Raw genomic sequence first — 27,695 nt, 5'->3', positions numbered from 1 at the left:
CGAATCTAAAGTACAGCGCACCTATGATAAAAATTCGAATGGCCTTATCAGCAGAGCGCGTGCCAAAAGTGGTTCGGGGGGGGGGGGGGGGGATGTTAACCGATGCTCTATTGCTCTGACACTGAAAGAATATAAGAAAAATCTAATACATCTATAGTTTGTCTCCTTTTGTACTTCAAGTGGGCACGTGCACGGAAATAGCTAGAATTTGCATTATAATAGAAAGAGGATCGTAGATCATAATAGTAGTAACCGTGCAAACTAAAAAGTATATATCCGATAATAATTTTGCACTTTTGGTATTGGATGAGGACAGTGCAGCCGGACTGTCTGCGGGGTGCGCGCGCGCACGACTGTCATTGCGTAGTCTCGACTCTCGGGCGGTGTGCTATCTAACTGCTTGCTGGGGGCATCGATATGCGCGCTAGTAGAGGCTAGCCAGAGAGCACTAGAGGTAGAGCAGTCTCTGCCCGCGGTGGTGGTGTGTGCGAGTGTGTGACGTTCTCTCTATTTCAAAGATGGCGTATGCGCCATGTTTTTTGTGATGTTCTTGCGCTGCTGCTGAGCTGAGGGCAGCCAGGCTCTGCAGAGGGACTATAGGGAAAAGAGAGAAAAGAAGGGAAGGAAGAAGCTGTGCTGTGTATAGTGCGCGAGTGAGCGAGAGACGGGCGATACGGCGCAAGAGAGAGAGAGAGAGAGAGAGAGAGAGAGAGAGAGAGAAGGAGCCGTGTATAGTATACCTATATAGAGCGAGGAAAAGAAAGATAAGGAGAGAGACAGTCGCGGGGATAGTGTATATTCGCGCTTGGCCAACTTTTTGGGATTCCAGAGTGTGCAGAATCGCGCTCTGTGTGTGCTGACTGCTCGGAAGTGAGAGAGAGAGAGAGAGAGCTAAAGGAAGAGAGAGGGAGAGAGAGAGAGAGGGAGAGAGAGGAGACGACAGGACTGCGCGCGTCAAGACTCGAGAGGTTCGCGCGCCGCGCTCTTATACACGCAGAGGCAACCGAGAACGCGACAACAACGACGACGACGACGACGACGACGAGCTCGGCTACGGCCAGCAGCAGCACGATTCGCTTAAAATGGCCGATGACGATCCTTGGCTGCTCAAGGAACAAGGCTTCCTGAACGTCGGCACCGAGTGCAAGCAGATTATTTACCACCCGAACCTCAATGTCCTTCTCATCACCACTGCCAGCGCCCAAGTCCATGTCTTCGACGTCAACTGCGGCCTCGTCCTCCAGAGATGTACCCTCTCCGGTAACGTTTATGCAAACAGCTATCTCTTATTTCTACAATTTGCGTCGTCTCTTATAGAATTCCGCTCATCTCTCTCGCTGCCACCGCCAACTCCTGGATACCTCGGCTAGGCTGTTCTAACAGTTTTCCCTCTGCTCTTCTATCGCATCTTCCCGTTACGGGCTTTAATTATTTACTTCTCGCACGTTTTCTCGGTGTACTTAATATATGTCAGGGCTGAAAAGTCCACATTGCATATTGTGCTCCCATAATATCACTCTCGTGGCCGATAGCCTTTTCTCTTTGTTTTTACCCTCGAAATGCCCGCACGCGTATTTACGTATAAACGTTTCACTACCGTTTTTCAAACTTGCCGATCGCTTTTCGTTGCTTCGATTACATCGGTCTCTCGCGTATGTATAAAGCTTGTTTGTTTTTATTCTAAGTAGCAGTGTCCAGACTTGCAATTTCTTACTACTGTCATTGTGCTTACCTACCTGTGTTTCATTGCGTCTATTATACATCAAGATTTGCTATCAATCTCTTTTTTCTCCTCTTCTATTCTTGATACTTGCTCTGTGATATTCCATAGTTCATCCAGAGCTGGCTATTCTCACAAGTATATTGTTTTGTCTAGTTCGATTCAACTCTCAATGATGAAAGTTCATAAAATTGATTCATACAAAATATTGTAATTTGTGGCTGGCGACATTCATTCACGGCATTATATAGGCACTTTCTGTAAATAAGAGCACATTGAAAGAGAGTAGAAATATAAATTTATTCAAACCCTTGTAAACCGGTGGATGTATCTGAATGTTACTAGTTCATCAAAACTTTGATGAAATTTTTTTAGTCTAGGGCTTTAAATACGATAATTAAAAATAAGCTTTTCCCTAAATGTGCTAACCTTTGTGGGTAGCGTTACAGTTTGCATATATTCTAATTTCTCTAAGGATGGCTTGAAAAATTCCTTTCGCACACTTGAAACTGTGATATTTCTATTCCAGGCAAAACAGAGGGAAAACTGCAAGGTATTTATTTGGGTGAGGGAGTAGACAAAATATTGTACACAGATGGCAGAGGAATTGGAGTCCGCGGCGACTATAATGGAGTCCTGTTGCTGGACAGCATTCTGCAAATGCCTGTCTTCAGGAGCGGAGACACTATTAAATTAGAAATGTTACTCTCGGAAGCTATACTATTGCATCATTGTCTGCGATCTGTAGAACTTCCGGGAGTTAATCATGTACAAGAAGTGCTGCAGGAATTGTCTACCACTATTGCTTATGCCAAAACCAGTAGAAAAAAAGGAATTAAAGCTCAAAAAGTAAGTAAATTTTGCGTCAACAACAAATTGCAGACATCGAATTTTGTTTTAGAATAGCATTGCCAATTAATCTATATTCATACTACATTGGAATTTTTTTTTCAGTGGAACACAATATGCCTAGAGCTGCCGCATGGAGCATTGAAATTAGTATGTTCAAATTTGGTAGATTATCTGAAAAAACAAAATAAACATATACCTGCATTACCTATAGCATCTGCTATAAGTGAACGTTTAAATGGCCTACTCCCAGGCCTTGCTATGGAAAGTGGAACTGTCGACAAAGTTTTAATGTTCAGTGAAGCAGCTCGCAGAGACACTTTTTCCAAATGGCCACACATGAATTACAAGTTAGTTTTTCTTTAAATAAATTTCCTGATCCGTCTCAGCTGTAATCTTCCTATCATTACTAATAATGTGTTAATGTTTATCTAGGTGGGCATTGCCAGACCAAATGGCTCAAGCTGGCTTCTACCACCAGCCGAATTCAACGGGCGAAGACAGAGCAATGTGTTTTACCTGTAGTGTCTGCCTTGTTTGTTGGGAACCAACGGATGAACCTTGGTCAGAGCACGAGCGACACTCGCCGGCCTGTCCTTTCGTTAAGGGCGAGTACACGCAAAACGTGCCACTTTCAGTAACACTTGCCACGGCACCGGCCCAAGCTGCTGGCGAAACCGTCGATGTTATTGGTACGACGAACGTTACTGGTCTCTTGTCCACGGCATCCAACAACGGTTTTATCAATGTTTGGAACGTGCACAATCAGCTTAAGGTACGTTGCATTCGCTTAAATTCGACGTCATACCTTTAATTTCTGAAATTTTAAAAAAACATATTTTTCTTATTCTCCAGAGAGAAATATCTTTCTACATAAGTCCAAGTGAGAGCGAGATATACAGTAGAGACTCTGTGCAGTTCGTAGCGTCAAAAACCGCTCCTACAACATGCCCGTTTATACCAAATCTCGTCTCGGAATCGAATCCACTGGTTGACGCTTACAAACCCACTTCGAGCGCACTAGGCAGTACTAATAGCAAATTTCAACTAACAGCTTTGGCACTCGTTGACGGTCCAAAATCTACGAGCGAAAGCAAGAGCACCAACTCCAGCGCTGGCGCTACAATAATGACACAAGATACCAGCTCTGTAGGAGGAACCTCAATAAGGCCGTGCCTGGTTTGCGGTGTATCCGTAACATCGAGTACTGCGGGAGGCAGCATTGGTTCGGTCTCGGGTTCTTCTTCCGCTACCACAGCTCAGCATCAGCTGAGAAGCCTGGAGAACGTGTGGGCAACTTCTACGGATCTGGCTTCTTCTTCCTCGCTGGTGCGCGCTATGAACAGTGTCAACAGTGCTGCGAGTAGTAACAGTCTTGACATAATGAAAGTGGCAACAGCCGATGATACGTGTAGCCCTGCAAAGTCCCATTACCTCGTGCTATGTGACTTTCATCACAAGACTGCTCAACCACAGCCGGCGAAGAAGGATGGCTCCAAGGACACAAGTAAGAGTAAGAAACAGCTTTCGGGCACGGGAACGAGCGCGAGCTCTAATGGAGTAAGGCAAGAGAGTCTTTATCAGGAGATATTATTGAGCAATTTCCTGCTCGAAGAGATTAACGAGGATGTGGACTCTGAGATGGTTGGTAGCACGCACTTCGACAGTATCTACGCGGCCCCTCATACCGTCTTGGCCACTCCTACTGCCAACGGCATCTTCTACGGCGTACCCATGAATAGTTCCATTCCAACGTCTAGCTCCTTCGACGCCAACTCTAATCCCATCAGCCCCTATGTACCTGAACAGTTCGCGTCAACCTCCAAAATGACTCAACTTAGAAAGACTCTAGATACGATTAAGACAACCAAAGCGGAGCCTGTAGTTATACAGACGATTCGCATCGAAGCCGCGGATTCCCTGAGGATCAATAAGGTCTTAACAACCAAGGATGGCAAGCATTTATTTGTTACTTTGAGTCCTCAACCAAATACTAATGCAACCGAGACATTTTCAAATACCAATCAGATGGATGTAGACGACGAAAGTGAGTGATTTTTTTCTTTTCCAAAATGTATCGATGATCAATATAAAAAAAAATATATTCATGCAAGACTGATGATCTTTATATTTACTTTCAGCCACGCCGAAGAGCTTCATGTATTGGGACCACAATGATGTGCAGTCCAAGCCACTTATAAACGGCGAAACGCAGAACGAGGAGGAGTCAAGCGTAAATTCCATCCTTCTGGTATATGCATTGGACTTCTCAGATACGGTGGTAAAGCTCACAACGGAACCAGTCCTCAGGCGGGAGTTACCACCTGATCAAGCACCCAATGATTGCATATTATTGCCGACTCTTGAGAAGGGTAGGCTAGGATCGTCGAGTCTTTCTAGTGGTATGCAATATACAGCGAGTATGGCTTCTGACAGTCTGAGTGCACACGAACCACGTGGACAAGTGGCCTTAGTTTGTAGGGATGGTGTGGTCAGGCTATTAGACTTGAGCAATTTGAAAACTGTAACCGAAACTAAACTTGACGGAAAAAAATTCATTTCGGCAGCTTATTGTACCAGTAAGCAATTTTGTTATTTCCCCACAGGTATTATTATATTGATATTTTAATAAAACACTTGATTTATTGTTTTATTGCAGGATTAGAAAGGTTATGCGCTTGTACTAGTGACGGAGCACTACACTTCTTTAGCATGACAGCTGAAGACGATTCAACCGAGGAGAAAGATGTTGACGATTTGCAAATGATCACCGATACGAGTATAAGCGATGAAAGCGAATTGGCAACCCCAAGTACATCGACCTCACCTCCATTAAACCAGTGAGTAATTTAAATCAATCTGATTACAATGATAGCAAAATCTTCGAAATTTGGCCTGACTCACTATGATACTATTTTTAGGGAACACATTCTGGCATACAAACAACATTTGACATACTCGGATTTGCGAACATTATACGATTTAACGAGGTTTGATCGACGTTCTCCACCGTATAGTGCGACGGTTCCACCGTGCTGGAGTGAAATGATGCAGGCGCAACGTCAACGTCGATACCCGCAGCATCTCCATCAGTCTGAAGACCAGCATCATACGCGAACTTGGCGTTTGCAAAACGATGCGTAAGTAACTGGTTCTCGATAAATTCAAAAATAATCAAATCAATCTAACGTAGTCGTATAATTTTCATAGCACTACCTGGGATGAACACATTTTTGAACTCACATTGCCTCGGAGTGCTGCTGGTAACGTTGGCCACGTTGATGTTCGATTCAGCTTGCAGTTTCCGTGTCTAGAACTTCCAATGATACAAGTCACTCTTCTCAAGCAAAATATGACTGGAATTGGAAATAAATCTCTTCTAATACCAGTCGACGAAAAGATAGATTTTAAAATTGGTCGCGAACAAAAGGCTGACAATCCCATCATTACAGAAGAATATCAAAGGCATCACAATACGGAAATTCTATGCGGACCTGTCAATTTGCAGCGATGCATGGATTTATCAGATCATTCAGGTTGCGTTACGCTCACCAGTCCCAAATTATTCCGGACAAAAGCCAAAACGCTTTTAGTACATATTAAAGCGTTGATTGAACCGACTAAAGAAGGGGTTCGTATTTCGCAAACAATCTTTTTTTTGCCAATTTCATCATGTTTAATTACAAAATTTTTTATAGGCCTCGTCCAAATCGAGATCTAGTTTATTAGAATCAAAACCGCCAACTTCGAAAAAATTAAGGATAGACGAAGCTGGACCATTTCCGCCTGGAGTCACAGTAGAAAGATTTGCCGCAACCGCAACTAAGAAATTAGATTGTTATATAGGTAAGCATTCTATAAATAATTTCATTATAAGATTTTTTCATCATTCAAATTTGTTTAAAGGTTGCGATTGGATACATGAAGTTTCTATTACTGTAAGATCTGTACTTCCAACAAATATTCCAAATGAAAAGTTGCAACGGTGTGCAATGTTGGAATCGAAAACCTTCATTGACAACTTGCTGAGTGTAGCATGTTTGCAAACGTCAGATAAGTCAGTAACATTACTCTAATAGCATGATTTCGTCTTTATAATTCATTCACCTTTCCTAACGTACATTTAACGATTTAATAGGTCACCGGTTGTTCAATCATTAGCTTTGGATATTTTAATATGGGTCGCTGCAATAAGATTAACAAGATTACGTACTGGAATCGACAGTACTAAAACAAAAGCAATTCAGTTAGAAACTGTTCGTTGTGTACAAGAAAGATTACCTTGTTTATTACGAACTTGTTTATTCCATGCTGGTCGAAGTATAGCGCACAAATGCGTAAAGATCGTTGTACTATGTAGCGAGTATGTATAAAACTTGCTTACAAAATTTTATTTAATTATGTATCAAGTTTTTTCTATTGAATTAATGTTATTGAATTTTGAAGGGGCCTTCACAGTTTAGATGACTCGGCACCTCATGCTTTTGAAGAAACTGTATTGTCAGTTTTAGTTACATTGCTACCTAACATAGTGAGCGTACAGTGGGCTGGTTCACTACGATGGCTTGCTGTACTTGTAACGAGATTATTACCATTAGATAGAAATCATAGTGTAGCTCAACAATGTATCAATCTAATTCAAGAAATATCTGTGGAGATGTCAAAACGTGTGAATCCATATCATTTGTTACTTGCCACAAGGTATTTATAATTAGATCTCTTATAAATATTGCTACCCAATAGAGGTTTACTTGTTAAAAAAAAAACTTATATTTCATTTGATTTTAGATTTGGATTGTACAATTCTCCATTTGAAACTGAGCTGTTTGATATGGATCCTCCGGTATCTCCTAAGTCAAGCTCTGTACCTGTGACAAACACATATTCCTCTATTACAGCTGGTGAACAACCTGTAACGTCTGTAACATCTGCGACTTCGTCGTACACTCAAGATGCCATTGATTTACGAGATCTGCTTTCTCTTCCTTCACATTCAGCAGGCGATCTCATTGTACCAAGTAAACTGAAAGCACTGTGTGCTAATAACAGTATGAAAGGACTTTTAGAGGTAAGAATAAATTGTATTCTTAAATTTAAAATACTTGCATTCAGTTTGATATTCGAAAAAAATTTTGTTTGCAGGTTGAACCCTTGCACTTTACGTGTCACGCGGCTTCTGACGGTACAAAAATGGAAAAAATTGATCCGAGCGTCAATACTGTAACCATTGGAGGTGCGCTTTATGACTCTGCGGCGCCTACTGTGACGATTGCAACATCGTCTGATACTAAAGTAATTCACCATGCATATGTAAGTATTTGGCATAAGGCAAACTTAAAAATATTTGAAATTGTGACTTTGTTTACGTAATAAGCATGGTATTAATTACTTCCTGTATGCGTTTATTTTTTGTCTCAACGAATCAATATGAGAGCAAAATTTAGCATAGGCAAATCAATTTCGTGATAGGTAAAATAAATAATAAAATGTAAAGACTTGAAACTTGAGATGTGTTGGAGATAAATTGCCGTAGGTCTTATTAAATGTAAAGTACTATACTAGGCCTTGTTCAAATAAGTAAATTTAAGTAAGTTGCTTGAAACTGATGAAAGACAGTGTCTGAAATTAATCCAAGCCGACAATGTCAAAAGATTCTTTCGAAGAAGAATGCCTAAATCAACCCGATATAATCATCAAGTATCTTGACGAGAACTCATTGTAACATTGTAGAACTTCGAGGCAGGATCACTAGGAGCTGACGTTCAATTTAAGTTGATCGACCACAAATTAACTGATCTCCTTAGTCAGTGCACTAAAAATGCACCAAAGGCCAACTATGAAGCTCTGTCAAAGAAGTCCCAAGATTTTTACACGCCCGACGATCAATCCGATAGCGACGAGGCTAGCAATACGCAGTCTGCTACAACATCCTTCTGGACTCTATGTAACGATAAATCCCCGACGTTAACTTCTGTTCTGAAAGAAAAGTCCTCTTCGGTAACTAATGTCGGTACCTCGGCGAGCAAAGTTGAAGATACCGGTGCGAAAAAGGTAGACACGATAACGCACAGATGGAAGCAACTTTATCGCCTTACACTTTATTTCCGTTAATTGTAGGAAATTCTTTTTTTTCCATGTTTCGATTCTTTTATATGTACAGTGGTAATCTTATAGAATAGGCTTCAGAGGGATGTGGAATTTAATCATTACTTTGCTTTTGAATTCTTTCTCATATTTTCATTTTAGTACCTATAATTAAAAACACTACTGCATTCTTTTGAACATTACATTTTGGTCACTAATTAACTGAAATAACCTGGCAAATTATAATTTTAAGGCACTTAGCATATTCTATGCACCTTACATTTTCATAAAAATTTGCATTCACTTTAACAATAATTTATAAGTCAAAGAGCATAAAATATTTCTAAATGTGAATCAGAGTCAAGAAAAATGGATGATCCCAAATCAATAATATTCTTATTAAAAATTATTGAGATGTAAATAAAGCTTAGGGTGATTATAACACATTAATCAGTATGAAAACTCTTGAGTTGCTGATACATTATACTGAATTTTTTTCTTCTTAAACATCAGTATCTATTAAATTTGCTGATAATTCAAATGATTTATATTGACGGTGTATTTTTTGATTTCCATTCCTTTGAAGAAAGCAGATTGCTAAGTCAGGATCTTTCTTTATTGAGCTGTTTTCTTTTTTTTCATGCTTTCTTTTGCATATAATAGCGTTAATTTTCTTGTTGTTTTATCGTAGGTAGTTTAGGTTCAATTTAACATACTCAGCTTTAACAAGTTTTATTATTTCATGTCTTTAATGGCCATTTGTAATCCAGAACAATAATTAGTAGCTCTGTAATGCTTTTTAGTGTATAGTTATCCTCTACAATTTCTTTCTTGATATTATTTGTTTTTTTTTCTTTTTTACAGCAAATTACTTTTTTTTTCACTTGGATTTAATACATTATTATTTATGTTTACATGTTTATGCTGTTATAGTATACACTTCAACATATTTGTTCAAAACAATTTTTTAGAAGCATTTTCATTTTCAGCGCGATGACATAAGTTTTCCATGGGGAAGGTTACTTTGTTGTCCACCACAGCAGGCCTTGGTTGTTGAAAGGATGCATTCTGGAGCTCGAAGATTTGTAATTTTAGATTTTGGCGCTCCAGTTTTACTTACCGACTTGATAATACCTGCTTGCAGCGACTTGGTCTCTCTTTCTATTGATATCTGGACTAGAAGTGAAGAAACAGATGGAATTCGTCTTGTGGTTGCTGGTGATATTGGTAATAAGCCTTTAGTAGTCAGTGATTTGCAGCCTCCTCCAGTGTGCAGATTTTTGAAGGTAAAAGTACATTTTAATATAATTTATAAGATATAAAATATATGAATATACATGACATAATACTTTGTTATAGATTACAACCATTGGGCGCTATGGCATGTCCACAACTCGGTGCAAGATTCCTTTGGGAATGTTTTATGGACACATGGTTGTTTTACCAGGGGAAGATTATTCAGAATTGACTGCTTCAGAAACAAATATTAACAACATTTCTGATCCAGTTTTACAAAGTACTATAGAATCACAATGTACCATTTTGTCTGCACTTGCTGAAGATGTTCAGTGCAGGTTAGTTTGTTAACCAATAAACAATTTTAATACATTTTAATTTTTTTAACCATCCACTATTTTTCTTTTAGATTTACTTTAGCTACTGAGCGTCTAAAAGGTTATCTTGATCCTTTGCTGTGTACAGAAACACCAAATGTAATACACATGCAACATTATTTGAGTCATAGCAAAAACGCTAGTGATAGTAAGGATCAGCCGTCATCAAAGATTTTGTCTACTTATCAAGTAGGGCAAATTATATTTTCTTTTCATTCATAATGTTTTTTTAATCCAAGTTTATCTTCTAACATTATTTCGATTGTATTTTAAAGGAATGTATAATGTATCAACACCAACTGAACACAATACGTGGAGTTTGGCAAAGACTAGAGTCGTGGAGAAGCGTAGAAAGTGCTACTCAAAATACATTAGCTAGCGCTTCTTCTGACAAATTGCGTATTCTTGGAGAAACTCTTCTGGATATATTACTTTATACTGTTTATGAAATCGGTCCGATTCCTACCGTAAGTTCATGATTTTACTGCATATTTTTAATTCAAGGAATGTTTTTCAGATGATAACATGTTATTAAATTTTTAAAGGTGCCAACAACTTTATATGAAACATTCACACCGACTGTATGTGAACAATTATTCAACTCTATATGTGTTATGACCCCAGCACCACATTTACAGCTCTACGCTGTAGCACTTTTGGCTAGAATGGCTGGGCATCAACCATGGTGGGGAAATTTCCTTGCAAATACATTAATTAGTCTTTATTCTGCTTCATCCACCCACATTTTTCCTCAAGACAGGTTCGTTAAGTTAATCTTTTAAGAATACCTTTATTCATTGTCTACTGCCAGAAATAATTATTTATTCTTTTATTTTATAAACACATAATAATTTTTAGGGTATTTATTCTGCTAACATTCCTTGGACGCAAATCATTGATTGCCGCAGCTAATAAATCGTCAGTAGTAGATGCTATGGTTCGTACTTTAGGAAGGCTTTTAGCGCCTTTGTCCAGTGGTCAAACAGATAACTCGAGTAGACTGGACATAACCCTTATTGGCTGGGTTCTTCTTTTCTTATCTGTGTGCTTGGATACAACGGCTGTTCATCCTACCTCATCCGAAGACAACCACGACAAGAACAAAGAACAAGGTACCCGGGGTAAATTGTTTTGAATATATTATACTAATAATGCTTACAACAATTTTTGAATCTTGTTAAAATAGTTGGAGTATAGTTTTTGCTACATTACAAAGTAATTTTAAATATTTGGTTCAATAGGCTTTTCATCACGTTGGGAGTTTATTCAAGGTGAATTAGCCATGCAAAGGAAATTTGTGAGCTCCAGTAGATCTTCTGCTTCTAGAAGCTATCGTAAGAAACTACAGAAGAGATTAATGCATCATAAGCAACAATTGCAAGACTTGGAACAAGCGAAAAAATCTTTCCATACTTCTTCACAGGTATTTTCATAATTTTATCCCTTGAATTCTTGTTTTTTATTTTACAATCAAAGATAATAAAAATAATACAAATAAATATTTCAGACACATTCTATGCTTTCCACTCAGAGCGCTACTTTCTCGTCTAAGTTAGAACAAGCTCTAAAGTCTCAGGAACGTTTTTATAAGAAAACTTTAAAACAACACTCGGCTAAACACTTTAAAGACCTTTTTAGTATTCGAAGAAACGAATTACATTTGAATCGCAGTCCTCGATCACAACCCCAACCAAGCACTAGGTATATTTCTTTAGATAATTTACTAGTACAATATAATATATAATATAATAGAAAAATAAAAATAAAAATATATTTTTTTTAGTCAAGCGGATCCCCCTGACCCTGAAGGCGACTATTCAACAAATTTGTCACATCAACACGTTCTACCAGTGGCGCGTGGGCTTGTCGCTTTATTGCTAAACATTGCCTCAAATGTAGATATGTTTTTGTTAGCTTGTAAAGTAAGTGATATTTGATCTTTGCAATTGATTATTTACAAGTTTGAAACATTAAAATACGTGTTTTCTGATGTATCTAGGTTGTAGCTAGGTTAGTTGTATCTACACGACCTGCGATAAGTTTGGGTGAGCTTATGACCGAAGATCAACTTTTAAAATTGATCAGATTAGCTACGGGTTCATCTGATACCGCTTGGTCATCGCATGCTGTTTGTTGTCTATTACAAGATCTACTAGAAGGTATTTTGTTCATCATTCAATCTATTTAGTTCATTAGATTGTGAAATTTAATTTTAGCATATAAAACTAAAATTTTGTTATTTTTAGGAGAAAAATTATATCCACGAAACTCGGCGGCGAATGAACAAAGTGTTTCCGAAGAACCTTACGATCCATTGTCTTCAGAAGATGCAAGAGCTGCAGATGACGATTCAGCTGCTGCTGGTACAAGCACTTCTTCAAATACTTTCGGAAATGATGAAGGATTCGCCGACGGCGATGAAGATACACAGGACAGTATTAGCGTTGCTCCAACCAATGCATCTACGTCAAAAGCAAGTGGATTTAACCTTCCCTCTTTAATGGAATCAGATGATAGTGAATTCGAAGAATTTTTAGATAATATTCTTGAACGAGGTAAAACAATCTTGAAAAAGGGCAGTGCTGTGTCAAAATATCCAACGATAACAAGCTCAGGGTATGTAACTTTTAAGTTTTTCATGTTCTTTTCGAAGTTTTATCCGAAAGAGAAAGATTTTTTTCCGTTATCCTTAAAAGTTAACTAGTTTTATACTGATATTACTTTGTTTGTACAGAATTTCACAAGCAATTGATGCAAGATTAGAATACGGCGTGGAAACGGGTGTAGAAATATCTCTTCGTAGACTTTCTGCTCTAGGAACTTACAATTTACCTCTGGGTATAAATGCTACGATCAATGTAAGATATTTTGTTTGCTCGAATAGTATATATTTATTACGATTCGACCGAAATAACTATGAGTTTACGTTTATTTTATTATAGCCTACAACCGATTCTACTCGTCACTCACAACCTTCCACATCCAGGCAATCGAGTTATTCTGAACGTAATCAAGATTCTTGGAATTCTTCGGATCCACCACCTTCTAGTTTATTCATGTTAACCAGGTGTTTTGATAAAATTTTTAGTGAATTGTACATTCAGGTATTGAAATTTATTAAATTTTTTTGATATCCTTTTTGTGTTGAAAAGTGATTAATATTTTTACCAAATATTTTTATGAAACAGGGTAGTGGAACAAACTTGGAGTTGATTCTGCAACTGTGGTTAACATTAAACCTTGATGCCACGTCAGAATCAAACTCTTCCAATTTTGATGCCTCTTTAACTCCAGTAATACCGCTCAGTTCTACAGCAATCACTGGACTAATATCTGCGTTTTCATGGTAATATAACTGATATTGTTTATTTGAATAATGTAAAAAAAAGTATCAAAATAATTTAAATATTTTTAATTTTTTTATTTTAAATGAACAGGCACCCAGGCGTTTCTTTACGAGCTTGGTGTTATGTACTGCAATGTTTGACACTTGCTAGTAATCAGCCGTTGCAAGCGGAACAGGTCGAAGCCGCTAGTTGTAGTACTCCACTGGATGGATTATTAGGCGGCATGGCCGGATGCATTATAAAAGAACGTAACATGGGTGCTATGCTTCTTCGTCTTCTCTCTGGCAATGGTCTAAATGTCGATACTACTAACAAGCACTTTGGAATGGTAAGTTCATGCACTTTTACCGCTTGATGAAGTATTGTCAAGATTATTATCTAATATTGCGGCTTTCTCATAAGGCTGGTCCAACATTGTGTCAAGCTCTGCAAGATTTTCTTCTAAGACTAGAAATGCGATGTGATGCAGCTACGCCTGGAAGTGCATTAGGAAATTCTTTAAAGGAACTCTTGTTATGGGTTGTGTATCAATTAGTGCAACCCGGGGGTGCACTTGTCGCTCGGCGTGGCCCCTTGGATGCGCAATGCAAGCTTATCACTTCATTGCTTCAATTCAGTTTCACAAATACTGATTTGGGCACAGCAATGAGTATCTCAGAATGCGTTGGCGAGTTAGTATCTACTTATGTCAGAGGAGCCGGAGGTAAAAATAATTTAATATTATAATTATGGTCTTCTGAGATTTTGATTTTAAAATTTCATTATTTGATGATGATGTATTCAAGTCGGAGCTCAGTGTGGCGGAACAACTGATGCCACTAGTCAGTCTGGAGGTTTTGGTGGGCTTTATGCCTGCGTTCTTGGAAGCGATGCAAGGCAAGGACGACCTGCTTCCTGGGATGCCTTAGTGGTGGCACTTATCAAACTCGTAACCAAACTTGTGCAAACTCCTTTGCCAAATGTAAGTTAGATAATGTACATATTTTTAAAACTTAAATAATTTCATAATTCATGATAATAAGATATTGTATGAGGTAATTTTATTTATGTATAGGCACGAACCACGAGATCTGATAGTACAACAGAAATGGAACTTGGAGAGTCTTCACAAAGCTCGAATTCCAGTCTAAATGATAGTCAAGAGAAAATGAACACGTCTCAAACTGACGAAAGCAAAGTTGCAGAACAGCAAACTTCTTCGCGAACTCATTCGACATCCAAGCCTCGCGTGCCATGCGTTGCCGATACTGGTAAATTTGAGATATTTTAAACCTCAAATACACTGTCTGATTTGAATTATTACAAGTTTAAATAACATTATTTCAGTTCTGCAACACGAACCCACCATGATGCGACTCTTAGGATCGCTTGGACATAGCTCTGGTTCGTCATTAGCTATGCTTTTGGGCGAAACATCAAGTACAAATGCAACGACTGAACTGACTGCTCCTCCTTCCATTCCTGATGCTACTTTCCAGTTACTTTGTACACTGACTAAAAAAGCAAGCAATCCAGTTCTTGTCTTGAATCCAGTTTACCAATATCTCGCTTCGTGTAAGTTTATTATAATTTATTAGTATTTCTAAAAGTTTTCTAAATTTAATAATATATGCAACATGATCTTAACATTTTGATCTCGCTTGTGAACTCAGCGTGTAGACAGGGAATATCCGATCGCCACATGGACGTGATGCAACTCTCAGAACCACTTTTATGGTTCATTTTACGAGTACTTGACAACGAAGCTTCATTGTCCGTTTTTACGTCCATGGGTGGTGTAAAGGTTTTGTGTGAGAATCTTGTCAAGTCCAGCAAGAGCCGCAGTGGCAATGGGTCAAATTCCCCAGGTGTAATAGCTCTAGTGATGCAGCATCTGTCAAACTCAACAAGCTTAACACCTGTTGTATCGAGCAGCAGTAGTAAAAAATCGGCTAATGCGCTGGAATTTTTCGAAGATGGATTGCTGAATTTCGCACCTCTTGGAACTGTGTCTTGGCTTCATCCAACAGCACAACCAGCGGACGTGCTCATTCAAAGTGCAACGCCTCATAGGCGAGCCAGAACAGCTGCATGGTCTTACCACTTCTATCCTGATGAAGCCTGGGTGGATTTGACAATTACACTACCATGCGCGATTTTATTAAAAGAGGTCGAGTTACAACCACACTTGGCATCACTCTCAAGTAAGTTTCTAATCCTTCAGGTAATAGTATACAAGCTATTTTATGCCACGGAAAATTAAAAAATTGAAAAATTATTTTTAGCTTGTCCATCAGCTGTAGCTCTTGAGATTTCACGTGAAGGAAATACTGCTTTAAGTCCAATTTGCCCGCCAATGCCAACCGCTGGTCTAACATTCATTCGTTTGACACTGTCTCAGCCTGAAGTTGCAACTGCCGTTCTTGTAAGATTGTACAAACCTCGCGATTCGACAAATATCAGTCTCAGTCAAATTCGCTTACTTGGGACGACCGCATTCGGCGATCCTAAATCAAGCCATGATATTATTGATGAAGAGCAACTTACTAAAACCAGGTATTGTATATATACTTTATATGTAGAAAAAAGCTTATTTTTGTATCAATTAAATCTTCAATAATTTTTTTTTTATTCTAGTTTGGGCTGGCTGCGACTTGTTCACCAATGTTTGTCTGTTAGCACAGTAAATAGCAATTTAACTGCCCAAGTTTTGAATTCCGCAGCTTCAGTGGACGGTATAATTGAATCGTGTTGCAATTTGTTACTACTACCAGCTCCATCGCTCTTTACACCAAATTTAGAGAGAGTACTACTTCAGCTTGGTTTACACTCTTGCGAACTTGGTCTTCGCTTGATCAATCTTTTACTCAACAATAGAACTGCTCCTCTTTTACAAGGCTCTGTATTGAGTCAAGAAACAACCACAATTCAGATGGTGGTTGAGTTATTGGAGCAACTGTGTTCAGCTCAAGACTCTAACACAAAAACTCGTATGTCTGCTGTTCTAAATTGGCTGTACACCGTGGCAAAATCGTCTGCGTCAGACAATGAGAATAACAGTTCCTTTGGAATGACGAACCTAGCAACTCCTCCAGCTGTTTATATTCATTGCATCTCTACTATCATTTGGAAAGCGGCTAAACTCGAAAATCTTAATTACGATTTAAAAGAACTGGTCACCGAAGATTTATTTGAGTAAGTTTATTTGATTGATTACTAAATAATCTGTTTCAGCACAGTTAGAATATAAATTATTTGTTATTGTTTCAGTGCACTGTATCAGTGGACATTAATTTTGAAAACCCACTCGGCTCTTAAGCAAGCGATCGACGCTGTTCTATGCGCATTTTGCTGCGTGAAGCCAGAATTCTTCCAATTATTACTGCAAAGAGTTCAGATTCTAGTGCCAAACATGTCAAACGAACAGGCAGGTGCGTCGATTTCTGATGATCGTAAAGAAAGCGAGGGTCAGACCGACGATATAAAGAGTGTAGCTGATTTGAACGACTGGTATGCACATCTTGCTCAGTCACAGTTTAAGCGCCTATCGTTGACGGAAGGACAACTACTATCGATAGCTGCGGCAGCGCGCTCAACTCCTGGTATCTGCCAACTGCTCAATTCTGGATTAACAACTCTCTTAACTGCTTGTATAGTGGAGTTTGCAATTCTGGAAAAAGCAAAACAAACTCATGAACATCAAAGACAACAACAACAACATCAACACCACGAGGCGGATAAATTAGTAAAAAATATTCATTTAATTTAAAGTGTAAACATTTAATTAGCAGTTGCCATAAATATTAAAATTCTTCCTACAGACAACAGAAGAACCAAGTTCGCCTTCATCAGTCGACAAAGATGCAGCAAGCTGCTCTGGTATGACCGACAGTGATAAAGCAGGCGAAAGTACAACACAAGGGAACAAAATCGAAGGGCTCGATATGAATGAACCTGAAAGTATAGCAATCGTACTCGAATTTCTATCTTTGATATGTTCCGAAGGCAAAATGCGGGATTGGCTTGGCAAAGATGGTAGTGGATTTTGGTTACCGTTACTTACTTTATTAAGTGACAGACCAATTGAGAATCCATCAACATCTTCTTTACGGTAAGATATATTCAAACATTCACGTGAAAAAATGTTCAATAATACAATATTTCAATTTTTAGCTGTTCAAAAACGAGCATATCGTATGCGAAATTGGAGGCTGCCATGATTAAATTTTTGTCAAAATGCTGCTGGTGTCATCCAGCTAATCAAAAACTATTAGCTGAACTTTTAACTGAAGTGATAATACAACAAAAAACACCTGCCGGTAAAAATATAAAAATAAAAACCATTTATAACATTCTTAATAATTTATAAATAGTTAATTGACTGCCGTATTTTACTTTCAAGGTTCGCGAGGTTTACATGGAATTTCAGGATTCACGCGAAGGCTTATCCTTCAACTTTTGCTGGAGGGCGAAAAAATTTTGGTATCAGTCACATCTGAAGCACCTATGAAACTGTCAACCATTGGCAGCAGTAACTTACCAGTAATGCCACCACATCCAGCCTTTCCACTTGGTCATTATCATCATTTACTGTACATGTCTACTCAATCAACGGTTGCGGATATTTTGCAACAAGTTTCAGGTATGCATTTATATTAATTTAGTTGTTTTGAAAGTGTAGAACCCCTTTTCACCTAGTGCTTCGTTTTGAATTTGTTAATCTGATTGGTTTGAACTAAAATTGGAACTTTAGAATTTATTATCATAGCAAAAATTTTTAAACAATTAGCCCGTAGTTTTATTTCTTTTTAGAACAGCAACATTTAGAATACCTAGATCTGACTAAAAATCGTGAATGTTATCTATTTTAAAAAATAAGTATTGTTATCTGAAAAAATACTTTATAGCACAGTGTGGCTAAAATCCGCTGTTAAGTCACGCCTATCTGTGGCTAAAGTAGTCCTTTTTTGCACCGTGTTTATCACACTCGTTACGCTCGTGCGCTAACCTCACGGTGCAAATAAGCACTACTTTAGTCACGAATAGGCGAGACTTGTGGACTTTAGCAGTCTGTGCTATAAAATTTTATACGATACTCTTGACTTAAATTGTTCAGTTTTACACGGCGCTTAGCGCCCTCGCTACGCTCGGGTGCTAACTGCCTAACTAAAAAGAACCATTTAAGTCACACGTATCGTAATTTACTATTGTAGATCATCTCTCTCGTTTAAATCATAAATCGTGTACCTATATTATTTTAATTCGTATAAATATAATATTATGACAAGGGATCTACGTTTCAAATCAATATAGTTGTATTAAAAAAGGGGCGCGAATCGTTTATATCCTTATAACGATTAATTCGCTGATCCCTATGAAAAATGCAGGCACTTGGCTGCTTTTGCTGCTCCCCAATAATTATAAAGGAAACGAAGCAGGTACAAGCAGTCTGGCGCGTAACCGCGAGCTGTGGGAGTCCGGTATGAACATCGTCATGGACACTCTCAGCGTTGCAGCCGGTAATACCGCTAAGGACAAGCGAGCCAAAGAAGCTTCCAATAGGTCGCAAGCACGAGGTCCTATTATTCGAAAAACACGTCTTAACGCAGGTATAATATCATCACATTTTTATTTTTATTCATGTCATATATTCATACATCGTCTGATATTTTTACATTACTGCTAGTATTACTTCTGCTACTAATAATAATGTCGTTTGTGTCCTATTGTAGTTTTCAAAAATAACATTCTCTTCTAATAATAGTAGCGTATTTGGAATTTGTATTTTAACATTAAATCCTAGAAATATGGATTTTTTTATTGACTTTTGATTTTAACTATAGAACGGATTTTCATTTAATTTCAGATGGTTCTGTATTGACGACTAAAAGTTCTAGTAGCAATTCCCAAGGAAGTTCAAGTAGTATGGCTAACCAAAACTATTTGAGCCTTTCATCAAGACCTAACACTACACTACCGCCAGAATTGACTATAGCTCAATTACTTTCAATTGTTGAAGAAAGTGGAGTTTCGTTATCAGAACCATGTTTGTACCTAACACTACGGCAACGAAATAAAGATTCAAAAGGTATGGGGAATTTATTTAGTTTTTATTATTAATATTGATATTATTAATTCTTTATTATTTTATTTTTTGAAATGCACAATAAAAATTATAAAATCGTTTCAGAAGAGTCGTCAAAATCGAATAATCGGAATTTGTTGACCTTATGGACAAGCATCGATAGTACCTTAGAAGTTTTCAGTTCGAAAGGTGGATTAACTATACTTGCAAAGCATTTACCATTAGTTTATCCAGACTCTAGTCGACCGGCACTTCTCGTTGAAAAATCACCTACGCAAGAGCAATCTGATGCTGATTGGGTAAAAATTGAGCATAATGACAATGTCTATGAAGATCTTGAGGAGGGTACAAGTAACGGGCCACCAAGAGCTATTCCACCAACACCTCAGGTCTGTTTGCACTTGATTAGAATTAGTAGGCTTTGCTTTGTGTGAACATTTTTTTTTTGTTTATCCGGAGAGTTGGAGAAATGCTTAATGCACCATGACAGGAGCCGTGCGAGGCTCCCCGTGTGTGAGACTCTCCTGGCGCGGGACAACGCTAGGTATACTCACTAAAATTCCACCTCTCGTAGGGCCGCGACCCCCCCCCCCCCCGGTAACCGCTTTCGCATTCCTTCGGGGGGTTGCCTGTCTTAAGCTGTGCTAGCCGTCAACTAGTCTTATAAACAACCGTCGTTGTTTTTCGCGCGGAGAGCCGTCTCCACGTACGCCGTTATCTCGTCTGTCCACCCACGGGCCCACATCTTTGAGGTGCTATTCGATGCTAAACGAGCCTCGTAGATCCGCTTGCGTTCAATCGCGATTACCATCGATCCCTCGGCCGCGACCATCCGGTAGGAGCATGCTATTCTAAGGGCCCCCCTTCGCTGTACCGCCATAATCTTTTTCCGATACTTATTCATAGTCATAGTGTTGGCCCACACCTCTACTCCATATAACAGGATAGAGTTAGTGGTCGCCATGAGTAGCCGCCTAACTGTTGTCCTAGACCCACGGACGTTAGCCATGAGTCGACTATGTTGCGCTATTCTGGTCGTGACTTTTTTACAGACGCGATCTAGGTGCTCCCCGTAGTTCAAGTTCGTGTCTAGAGTTATTCCTAGATACTTGGCTGATGGTTTCGTTGTTATAATCTCGCTACCTACCTTCATGGGTATGATGGTCGGTATCCGCTTTCCTGTCAATAGGACAATTCCGGTCTTATCAAGTGCTAAAGTCAATCCGTGGTTCGCCATCCACCATAGCACTCTGCTCATGATCGCGTTTAACTTCGCTTGCGCGATGCCCACATTCCGTGCTGTTATAATCGCGGCCACGTCGTCGGCGTATCCAACGAGCATCACGTCCCCCGGCATTTCGAGTTTCAGAAGCCCATCGTACAAGATACCCCAGAAGTCTGACCCCAAGATCGAACCCTGCGCAACTCCTGCAGTTATAGGCCTTCTTCTGCGCGCTTCTGTCGTGTCATACTCGATAACCCGGTTCCTCAGACTCCTTGTACTGGTCTGACGGTCTTCGTTGATATTGAATAGAAAATACTGGTGGTCGCTAGCTGTATATTCTTCCGTGACGTGCCAGTCCCTTATGTTGCGGGTCGTCATTTCGATTACGAAGGTTACATCCGGTATTGATTCCCCAAAGCCTGTTCTACGGTAGGTAGTGGTATTACCCTCGTTCGCTACTATCAAGCTCAGCCTGGCTGCCATCTCGAGGATGACTCTGCCTCTTGGGTTCGTCGTCGGCATGCCCCATTCTGTGGCCCTCGCGTTGAAGTCGCCCCCGATCACGATTTCCCCGGGGGCCTCTCTAATAGCGTCCTCCAATACCCCTAGTTTCCTTGTAAAGTCGGCGGCAGTTAGGTTCGGTGACAGATATACGCTAAAGAATGTTATGCGACCCATCCTTCCCCTTACGTAGTCTTCTCCCGTACCCGTATTCGCCAACCCGCGCCCGGGCACCCAAATGGCTGCGGTTTTTTCGTCGTTTGACACCCACAAGGGTGGGTCTAGGTTCTTGTATTGTTCGCTGATCAATAGGACATCCATTTTCTGCTCCCTCACGTGTTGGGTTAGCAGATCATGTGCGAGCCTACTTCTGTGCAGGTTTCCTTGGAGTATCCTTGCCATTATCTTTGGAGCTTGCTTGCGTTAAGGGCACCACACTTCCAACAGCTAGTGCTCCTGTCAGGCCCTTTGCATTTGGCTTTCACGTGCCCGTAGCCAAGGCAACGGTAGCATCGCGTGACGCTTGCTCGCACCCGCACTCGGTAGTTTACCCAGCCGATGCGAATCTTTCCCTTTTTGAGCAGTGCGGCGGCCTTGGTCTGGTCCAATTCGACCACTGTGTGTTTAGCTCAAACAGATGGACTTTGGCATCTTCTTTGCCGCAGCCTGTTGCGGCTGTGATAGCACTGTTGACCTCTTCCTTCGTCGTAAATCCATCGATGTCTCAGATCTCTAGTATTGTCATGGAGATCTTGCCCTTAATTGTGCCTGCTTGTCCTATTGCCTCTTGGATGGCCTTTTGAAATTACTTCATTTCGTCATTGCTTTTGCCCACCCCGACCAGAACTCCGCCGTCTCTTGTTTTGCGAACAAACTTAAGCACCGTGTTTAGCTCTTCCGGCTTTACCTGAATCTTCATCAGAGACAAAATGTCAGCATAGGTCTTGCCACTCTCCGGCTTTATCAGAATGGCGTCCGTCCTTTGACGTGGAGCCTTCTCTTCTTTGGTTGGATCTGCTCCGGCTTTACCTTCTGTTTCTTTTTAGCCTTCCTGCCAGCAGTTATTTCCCATTGTGCCGTACCATGAGAAGTCTGGCCGTTCCCCTCGCTGTCCCTACTTGTCGAGGGAGCACTTACATCCTTCTTGTCTTTTTTTGCGGGGGTACCGCCTCCGTCAGATGATGCCCGTACCCTCTTCTTTGATTTTACCGTTTTTTGAGGCTTTGCATTGTCCTCACTAGATTGTTTGGGGGACTGCCTCTTCGCGACATCTTCCATCTGGTCAAGAAGCATGAAAGCTTCGATCATCATGGATCCTATTAAGGGTAAGCCTTCTTTGATCTTGATATTCACGCCCTTTTGCTTTTCCAGGGTTTTGGTCATTTCCCTAGCCGTTTCACGCACCTTCCGTAGCTTGTCTTGTAGGCTGGCGTGGGCTTGTAGCCAATCCCTTATGGTATGGCGCTCTTATCCTACCGCTGCGTTCTTGTCATACCGGTATGCTGCAGCACTCATGGCGCTGCCTATACTGGTACTTCTGCTTGATTTGTGGATTGGATATCCACCGTCTTGTGTTGTTGGCACTCTTAAGGTTTCAACTTCCAGGTTCTCCTGTGGGTTTTCCCCGAGTTCGTTTGTGGTTCCCATATTATAAGCATTTATCTTCATCCTGGCATGTGTCCGACCCCTGGATCCCCCCGTCTATGGGGGCAGCTGACATGGCCCCAACACATGACTGTAGGCGGTGCCAGACTGGGTACATCATGTCAGGATGTAACACGCGCTATCGCCTTAGCCCACCTCCACTCTCTCGAGCCTCCCACCCCGAACACAGGTGCTCGGCTCTCTGGAGAGTTTCCGGCGGATGTCACACAATAACACGTACTCGCTCGAGCCGGTTGACCAAAACTAGCTAGGTAACCGGCCTCTCGTCTAGCGGGAGCCAAAGATGGTTCCGGTTACTTCGGCACGCAACCGTAGGTCTTGAGGAGACCGTTAGATCGCCTCTCCATCCAGGATCTCCCTTTGGCAGCCCACGGGTTGCACCGCACGGCAAACGCGGCGGCTTGATTTGGTCCACGGAGCATATTTTATTTCTGCTCTACCCTCCGAGGTGTGTGCCTCGGCGAGCACTCCCCCATCCGCCAACCGGGGGACGCGCCACATACGGGGTGTCAGGCTTCAATATTATTAACATTATTATTATTATCATTATGATTATTATCAATATTATTATTATTATTATTATTATTATTATTATTATTATTATTATTATTATTATAATTAGGTGCCTCCACATTCTTTGGCTGCGTTTGGTTTATTTTTGCGACTTCCTGGCTATTCGGAGGTACTGCTTAGGGATCGTAAGCGAGCTCAATGCCTACTGCGTCTGGCTCTTGGCGTTACCGATGACGGTGAAGGCGGTGATGTACTTAGTTCACCGCTAGCAGTTTCATTACCAACTTTACCTTTTCAAGTACTCAAACAGCTTCTCGATGATACACCGCCAACGACAGATGATGGTCTTCTTTTGCGACGAACCTCAATTGAAGTTGGCGCCGTATTGCTGTTGCTTAATTGTTTGGCTATTTTTACACATCAAACTGGATATAATGAAGGTATTTTCAATATATAATATATTAACATTATTATATTACTATACAAGTGGCATATATAGTACATTATGCATCAAGAAATTAAAGAAAAAAATCTGTTGAAACAATCGACTGCTCTTGAGTTGTATATAGTTGATACTTTGTGAGAGAGTTGTATACTTTATTGACGACTTGATTGTAGCCAACTTGATAAGCAGGCATAGAAAATTGTGTTTTCGAAAAATAGGAAATATAGTAAATTAACGAAAAATAAAATGTGAAAAAAAATAGAAAGCCGACTTTTTCCTGCTTTTTAAATGGCTAATATTGTCAGTCGAAAATAAAAATATGGTTTATATGTTGGTCGTATTTAAAAATTACTCATTTATACATTTACATAGGTTCGGAACAACGTGCAGGTCAATCTGGAAGCCGAAGCGATGACAAATCTCATCTATATTGGGCCAAAGGCACTGGTTTTGGCACTGGTTCGACGCAGCAGTCTTGGAACGTCGAACAAGCTTTAATGCGACAGCGTTCTGAAGAAGAGCACGTAACCATTCTTCTGCAGGTGCTTGCAAGCTATATTGGGCCGGGCGATCAACCTCAGAAGGAACTACCAGCTGCTTTTACAGAGTTGCTGTCGCGATCTTGTTTGTTGCCTGCTCTGTCTTCATATCTACGCAACGACTCCGTCCTTGATATGGCACGCCACATACCACTCTACCGCGCTGTACTCCAGTTACTGCGTGCAATGGCTAATTCCAGTCAATTGGCGCCGTTGTTGTTACCGAGGAGTGGAAAATCTGGCGATCCCTCGATCGTTTCACTGCTCTCTAGTATGAGGTTGTGCGTTGACACGTACGTGCATAAGATAAACAGAACAAAGAACAGCAAGGGCAAGTCTAGTTCTAAGTATCCCGAAGACGGCGAACAAGATGAAGGTCTAGCTACCTTAATCCCCGACATCCAGGAAAGTGCAACGATTGTACAAAATGCAACTGCTAGGTTAGTGGAAGCTATCGAAGAGATTGCGGGGCCTAGTCCATCAGGTCCAGAAGTACCTTTGAAAACGATTGAACAACGTTATCTTGAAGTTATGAAAGCACTGCAGTTTGGTAAGTCCAAGCCAAGTTGTACTTATAAGCACGTTTATAAATTTCATAAGTTTGTTTCTATTGATCATTTTTATTTAATTTGAAGACACGTACGAGATGATAGTCGAAAATCCGGATGGTGGATTCAAGTTCGCTATTTCGTATCACTTCGAATCAAACATGCGCTCAGCAGGTGAACGCAACCACCCTACACGCGTTAAGCGTCTTGCTCAGGAGGCTGTTACTCTTTCGACCGCTTTGCCGCTATCGTACAGCAGTAGCGTATTTGTGCGGTGCGATACCGATCGGTTAGATGTAATGAAAGTCCTGATAACTGGACCGGCAGAAACACCTTATGCCAATGGCTGCTTTGAGTTCGATGTTTACTTTCCATCAGACTATCCTAATTATCCAATGATGATTAATCTTGAGACGACGGGCAGGCGTTCCGTGCGCTTCAATCCAAATTTATACAACGACGGTAAAGTATGCCTCAGTGTTTTGAACACATGGCACGGTAGACCAGAGGAAAAGTGGAACGCTCATACTAGCAGCTTTCTTCAGGTATATACTATGGCAGTGTCCAGTTCATTGATTTGTTTTCTTTTCATAATTTTACTTCTACTAATTTCTTTATTATTTCCTTCAATAGGTTTTAGTATCCATTCAGTCGTTAATCTTAGTATCCGAACCGTATTTCAACGAACCAGGCTTTGAACGTTCGCGTGGGACGTCTAGCGGTGCACAATCTAGTCAAGAGTATAACGCCAACGTTTGTCAAGCTACTGCAAAATGGGCGATGCTTGATCAGATTCGTAACCCTTGCCCATGTTTCAAAGAGGTAAAATTTTGGTTTGTCTTGAAGCGTAATCATTAAAGTAATGATATTTATTTAATATTTACATTAATCTAGGTAATACACACCCATTTCTGGCTCAAGAGACACGAAATAGTAGCACAAATAGAGGGTTGGATTAGAGACATGGAAATGCATGGAGCAGACCGACGATCAGCTAGGACTATATCATTGAGCGCTTTAGCATTAAGGGTAAATTATATTCTAATATACAAAATAATTTTTTTAATTAAGTTTTTAATTTTATTAAATGTAAATTGATATTTTTAATTGCAGAGGCATTACAAACAATTGAGGGAAGAACTGAACAAACTGCCAACGCCAGAGGGACTAGAGGATCTAGCAGAGCCTCTGCGCCCACCAAGTTCGCCTCTAGAAATGTCTGGAACTCCTGGCACCCCAAGTACGCCAATAACACACCCTACCAACTTTGTCAACGCTACACCGACGAGTAATAACGCCGCTGAAACCAGCAATCACGTGCATCATGATATTGATACAGACGTCGAGATGGAAAAAATGGTCTCGAAGGTCTGCGAATGAGCAGGATTCATTTCAAAGAAATTGTTGGACATTTTTAAAAGTCTATTGTTAGTGTTATTGTGAATAAATCGTTGTCGATAATTGTCGGCAATGCAAAAAAAGTCTGTCGAAAAGAAAAAAACTTCAGAAATATTGACTTGAAAAATACAAAGCAAAAGACAATGTTCATCTTAAAAGCGAAATAGCTGAGAACTCATTATTCTGGACGAGAATTTGATCGTTGAAGAGATTCCTCGTTGTGAACAAATGATACAGTAAAAGAAAAAAAAAATAATAACAGGAGCCGTTCATAGTGCGCGCATACCGAGGCTGCTATAATATATGTGCACTGCGTTCGTTCTACTACTGTGTGTAATTGAATAAAAGTAACGACCGTTACCTTTGCTATTCATTATAGATGTTCCTCGTTTGTAAAGCCGACAGAAACGATATCGGCATGCAATACGACTGCAGGATTTCAGGTTGATTGTCTCTTTTGTTGTTGTACAATTGAAATCCAAATTGGTCGCATTGTTTTTATTAATTTAGTTTTGGTATCACTCTATTTTTTTCCTTAAAATATTGGTCGAATAGACGAGAGTGATTTCAAACTTGATACTGTTTTAAATCGGCCTCTTTAGAGATAAAAGAGAGTTAATACATTTTATTAAAATTGTGCGTTTAATCATATTCCGAATTTTTCCCCAAGAATCTAAGGGATCTAGTTTTATTTTTCCTTTTATTTTGTATCTACGCGTATAAATGAATTGTTTATGTCGTTATTTATATATTTCCTCTCACTGCAAAACGTTGACTTTGATACTTGAAACTGAAAAAGAGAGTGTTTGATGTAGATAGCGTTATGTTTATATAAGAAGCGATAATGTGATCAGGAGGGATCGCGATGGCAAACCTTGCTGGTAATCGGTTAATGTAAATAATTTCCAATAAGTAATCTTGCACACACGTATACATGTTTGTAATTCTAAAAAAAAATGGAGTATTGAAAGAGTGCTCGACGGAGTGCATGTCTTGGAAATAAAAGAAAAATAAAAAAATTACCTATATAGATAACAACAAGAAAACCTATGCATAGAATCCCAATTCAAGTGCGACGAATGGTATGCGAGTCGCTTTTCTGATGACACGATGATTGTAAAGTGATGTATGGAAAAGAAAACATGTTAATAGTTATTTATAATAAATCATTATTACCACTCGCA

General features: G+C 39.9%; 1 protein-coding gene across 7 annotated transcripts; it reads left to right on the top strand.

Annotated features, from left to right (window-relative positions):
- Positions 1–175: 175 nt before the first annotated feature.
- Positions 176–27,695, top strand: LOC100117554 (survivin 1). Of its 7 annotated transcripts, none has more exons than XM_008205426.4 (51): positions 176–1,260; positions 2,250–2,569; positions 2,675–2,919; positions 3,005–3,344; positions 3,425–4,616; positions 4,711–5,148; positions 5,229–5,409; positions 5,491–5,709; positions 5,780–6,200; positions 6,268–6,415; positions 6,476–6,626; positions 6,708–6,932; positions 7,016–7,270; positions 7,358–7,637; positions 7,712–7,879; positions 8,300–8,620; positions 9,643–9,939; positions 10,013–10,227; positions 10,299–10,455; positions 10,542–10,733; positions 10,812–11,026; positions 11,125–11,387; positions 11,508–11,689; positions 11,774–11,967; positions 12,050–12,188; positions 12,266–12,425; positions 12,513–12,882; positions 13,001–13,124; positions 13,209–13,370; positions 13,455–13,612; positions 13,704–13,941; positions 14,016–14,316; positions 14,399–14,574; positions 14,668–14,863; positions 14,940–15,167; positions 15,266–15,796; positions 15,878–16,148; positions 16,230–16,787; positions 16,863–17,337; positions 17,414–17,703; positions 17,766–17,911; positions 17,995–18,234; positions 18,980–19,201; positions 19,459–19,680; positions 19,783–20,066; positions 23,691–24,021; positions 24,399–25,115; positions 25,201–25,658; positions 25,747–25,935; positions 26,008–26,142; positions 26,227–27,695. In XM_008205426.4, the coding sequence occupies exons 1-51, from the start codon at positions 1,083–1,085 to the stop codon at positions 26,491–26,493; spliced, it is 14,385 nt and encodes a 4,794-aa protein (XP_008203648.1). In that variant the 5' UTR covers positions 176–1,082; the 3' UTR covers positions 26,494–27,695. The 7 variants fall into 7 exon arrangements, with proteins under 7 accessions (XP_008203648.1, XP_008203649.1, XP_016842827.1 ...); XM_008205427.4 differs by having other exon boundaries at positions 695–1,260; positions 11,125–11,378; XM_016987338.3 differs by having other exon boundaries at positions 695–1,260; positions 19,031–19,201.

Source organism: Nasonia vitripennis, chromosome 4, assembly GCF_009193385.2.
Source record: "Nasonia vitripennis strain AsymCx chromosome 4, Nvit_psr_1.1, whole genome shotgun sequence".
NCBI classification, from domain to species: Eukaryota; Metazoa; Arthropoda; class Insecta; order Hymenoptera; family Pteromalidae; genus Nasonia; species Nasonia vitripennis.
This window is presented reverse-complemented; position numbering and strand designations above follow the sequence as displayed.

Bases quoted from the DNA above. Each gene is read 5' to 3' on its own strand.
- LOC100117554 (XM_008205426.4), top strand. From the start codon at position 1,083: ATGGCCGATGACGATCCTTGGCTGCTCAAGGAACAAGGCTTCCTGAAC. The intron at 5,410-5,490 runs GTGAGTAATTTA...TACTATTTTTAG, and splicing joins ACCTCACCTCCATTAAACCA to GGAACACATTCTGGCATACA. The intron at 15,168-15,265 runs GTAAGTTTATTA...TTGTGAACTCAG, and splicing joins TTACCAATATCTCGCTTCGT to CGTGTAGACAGGGAATATCC.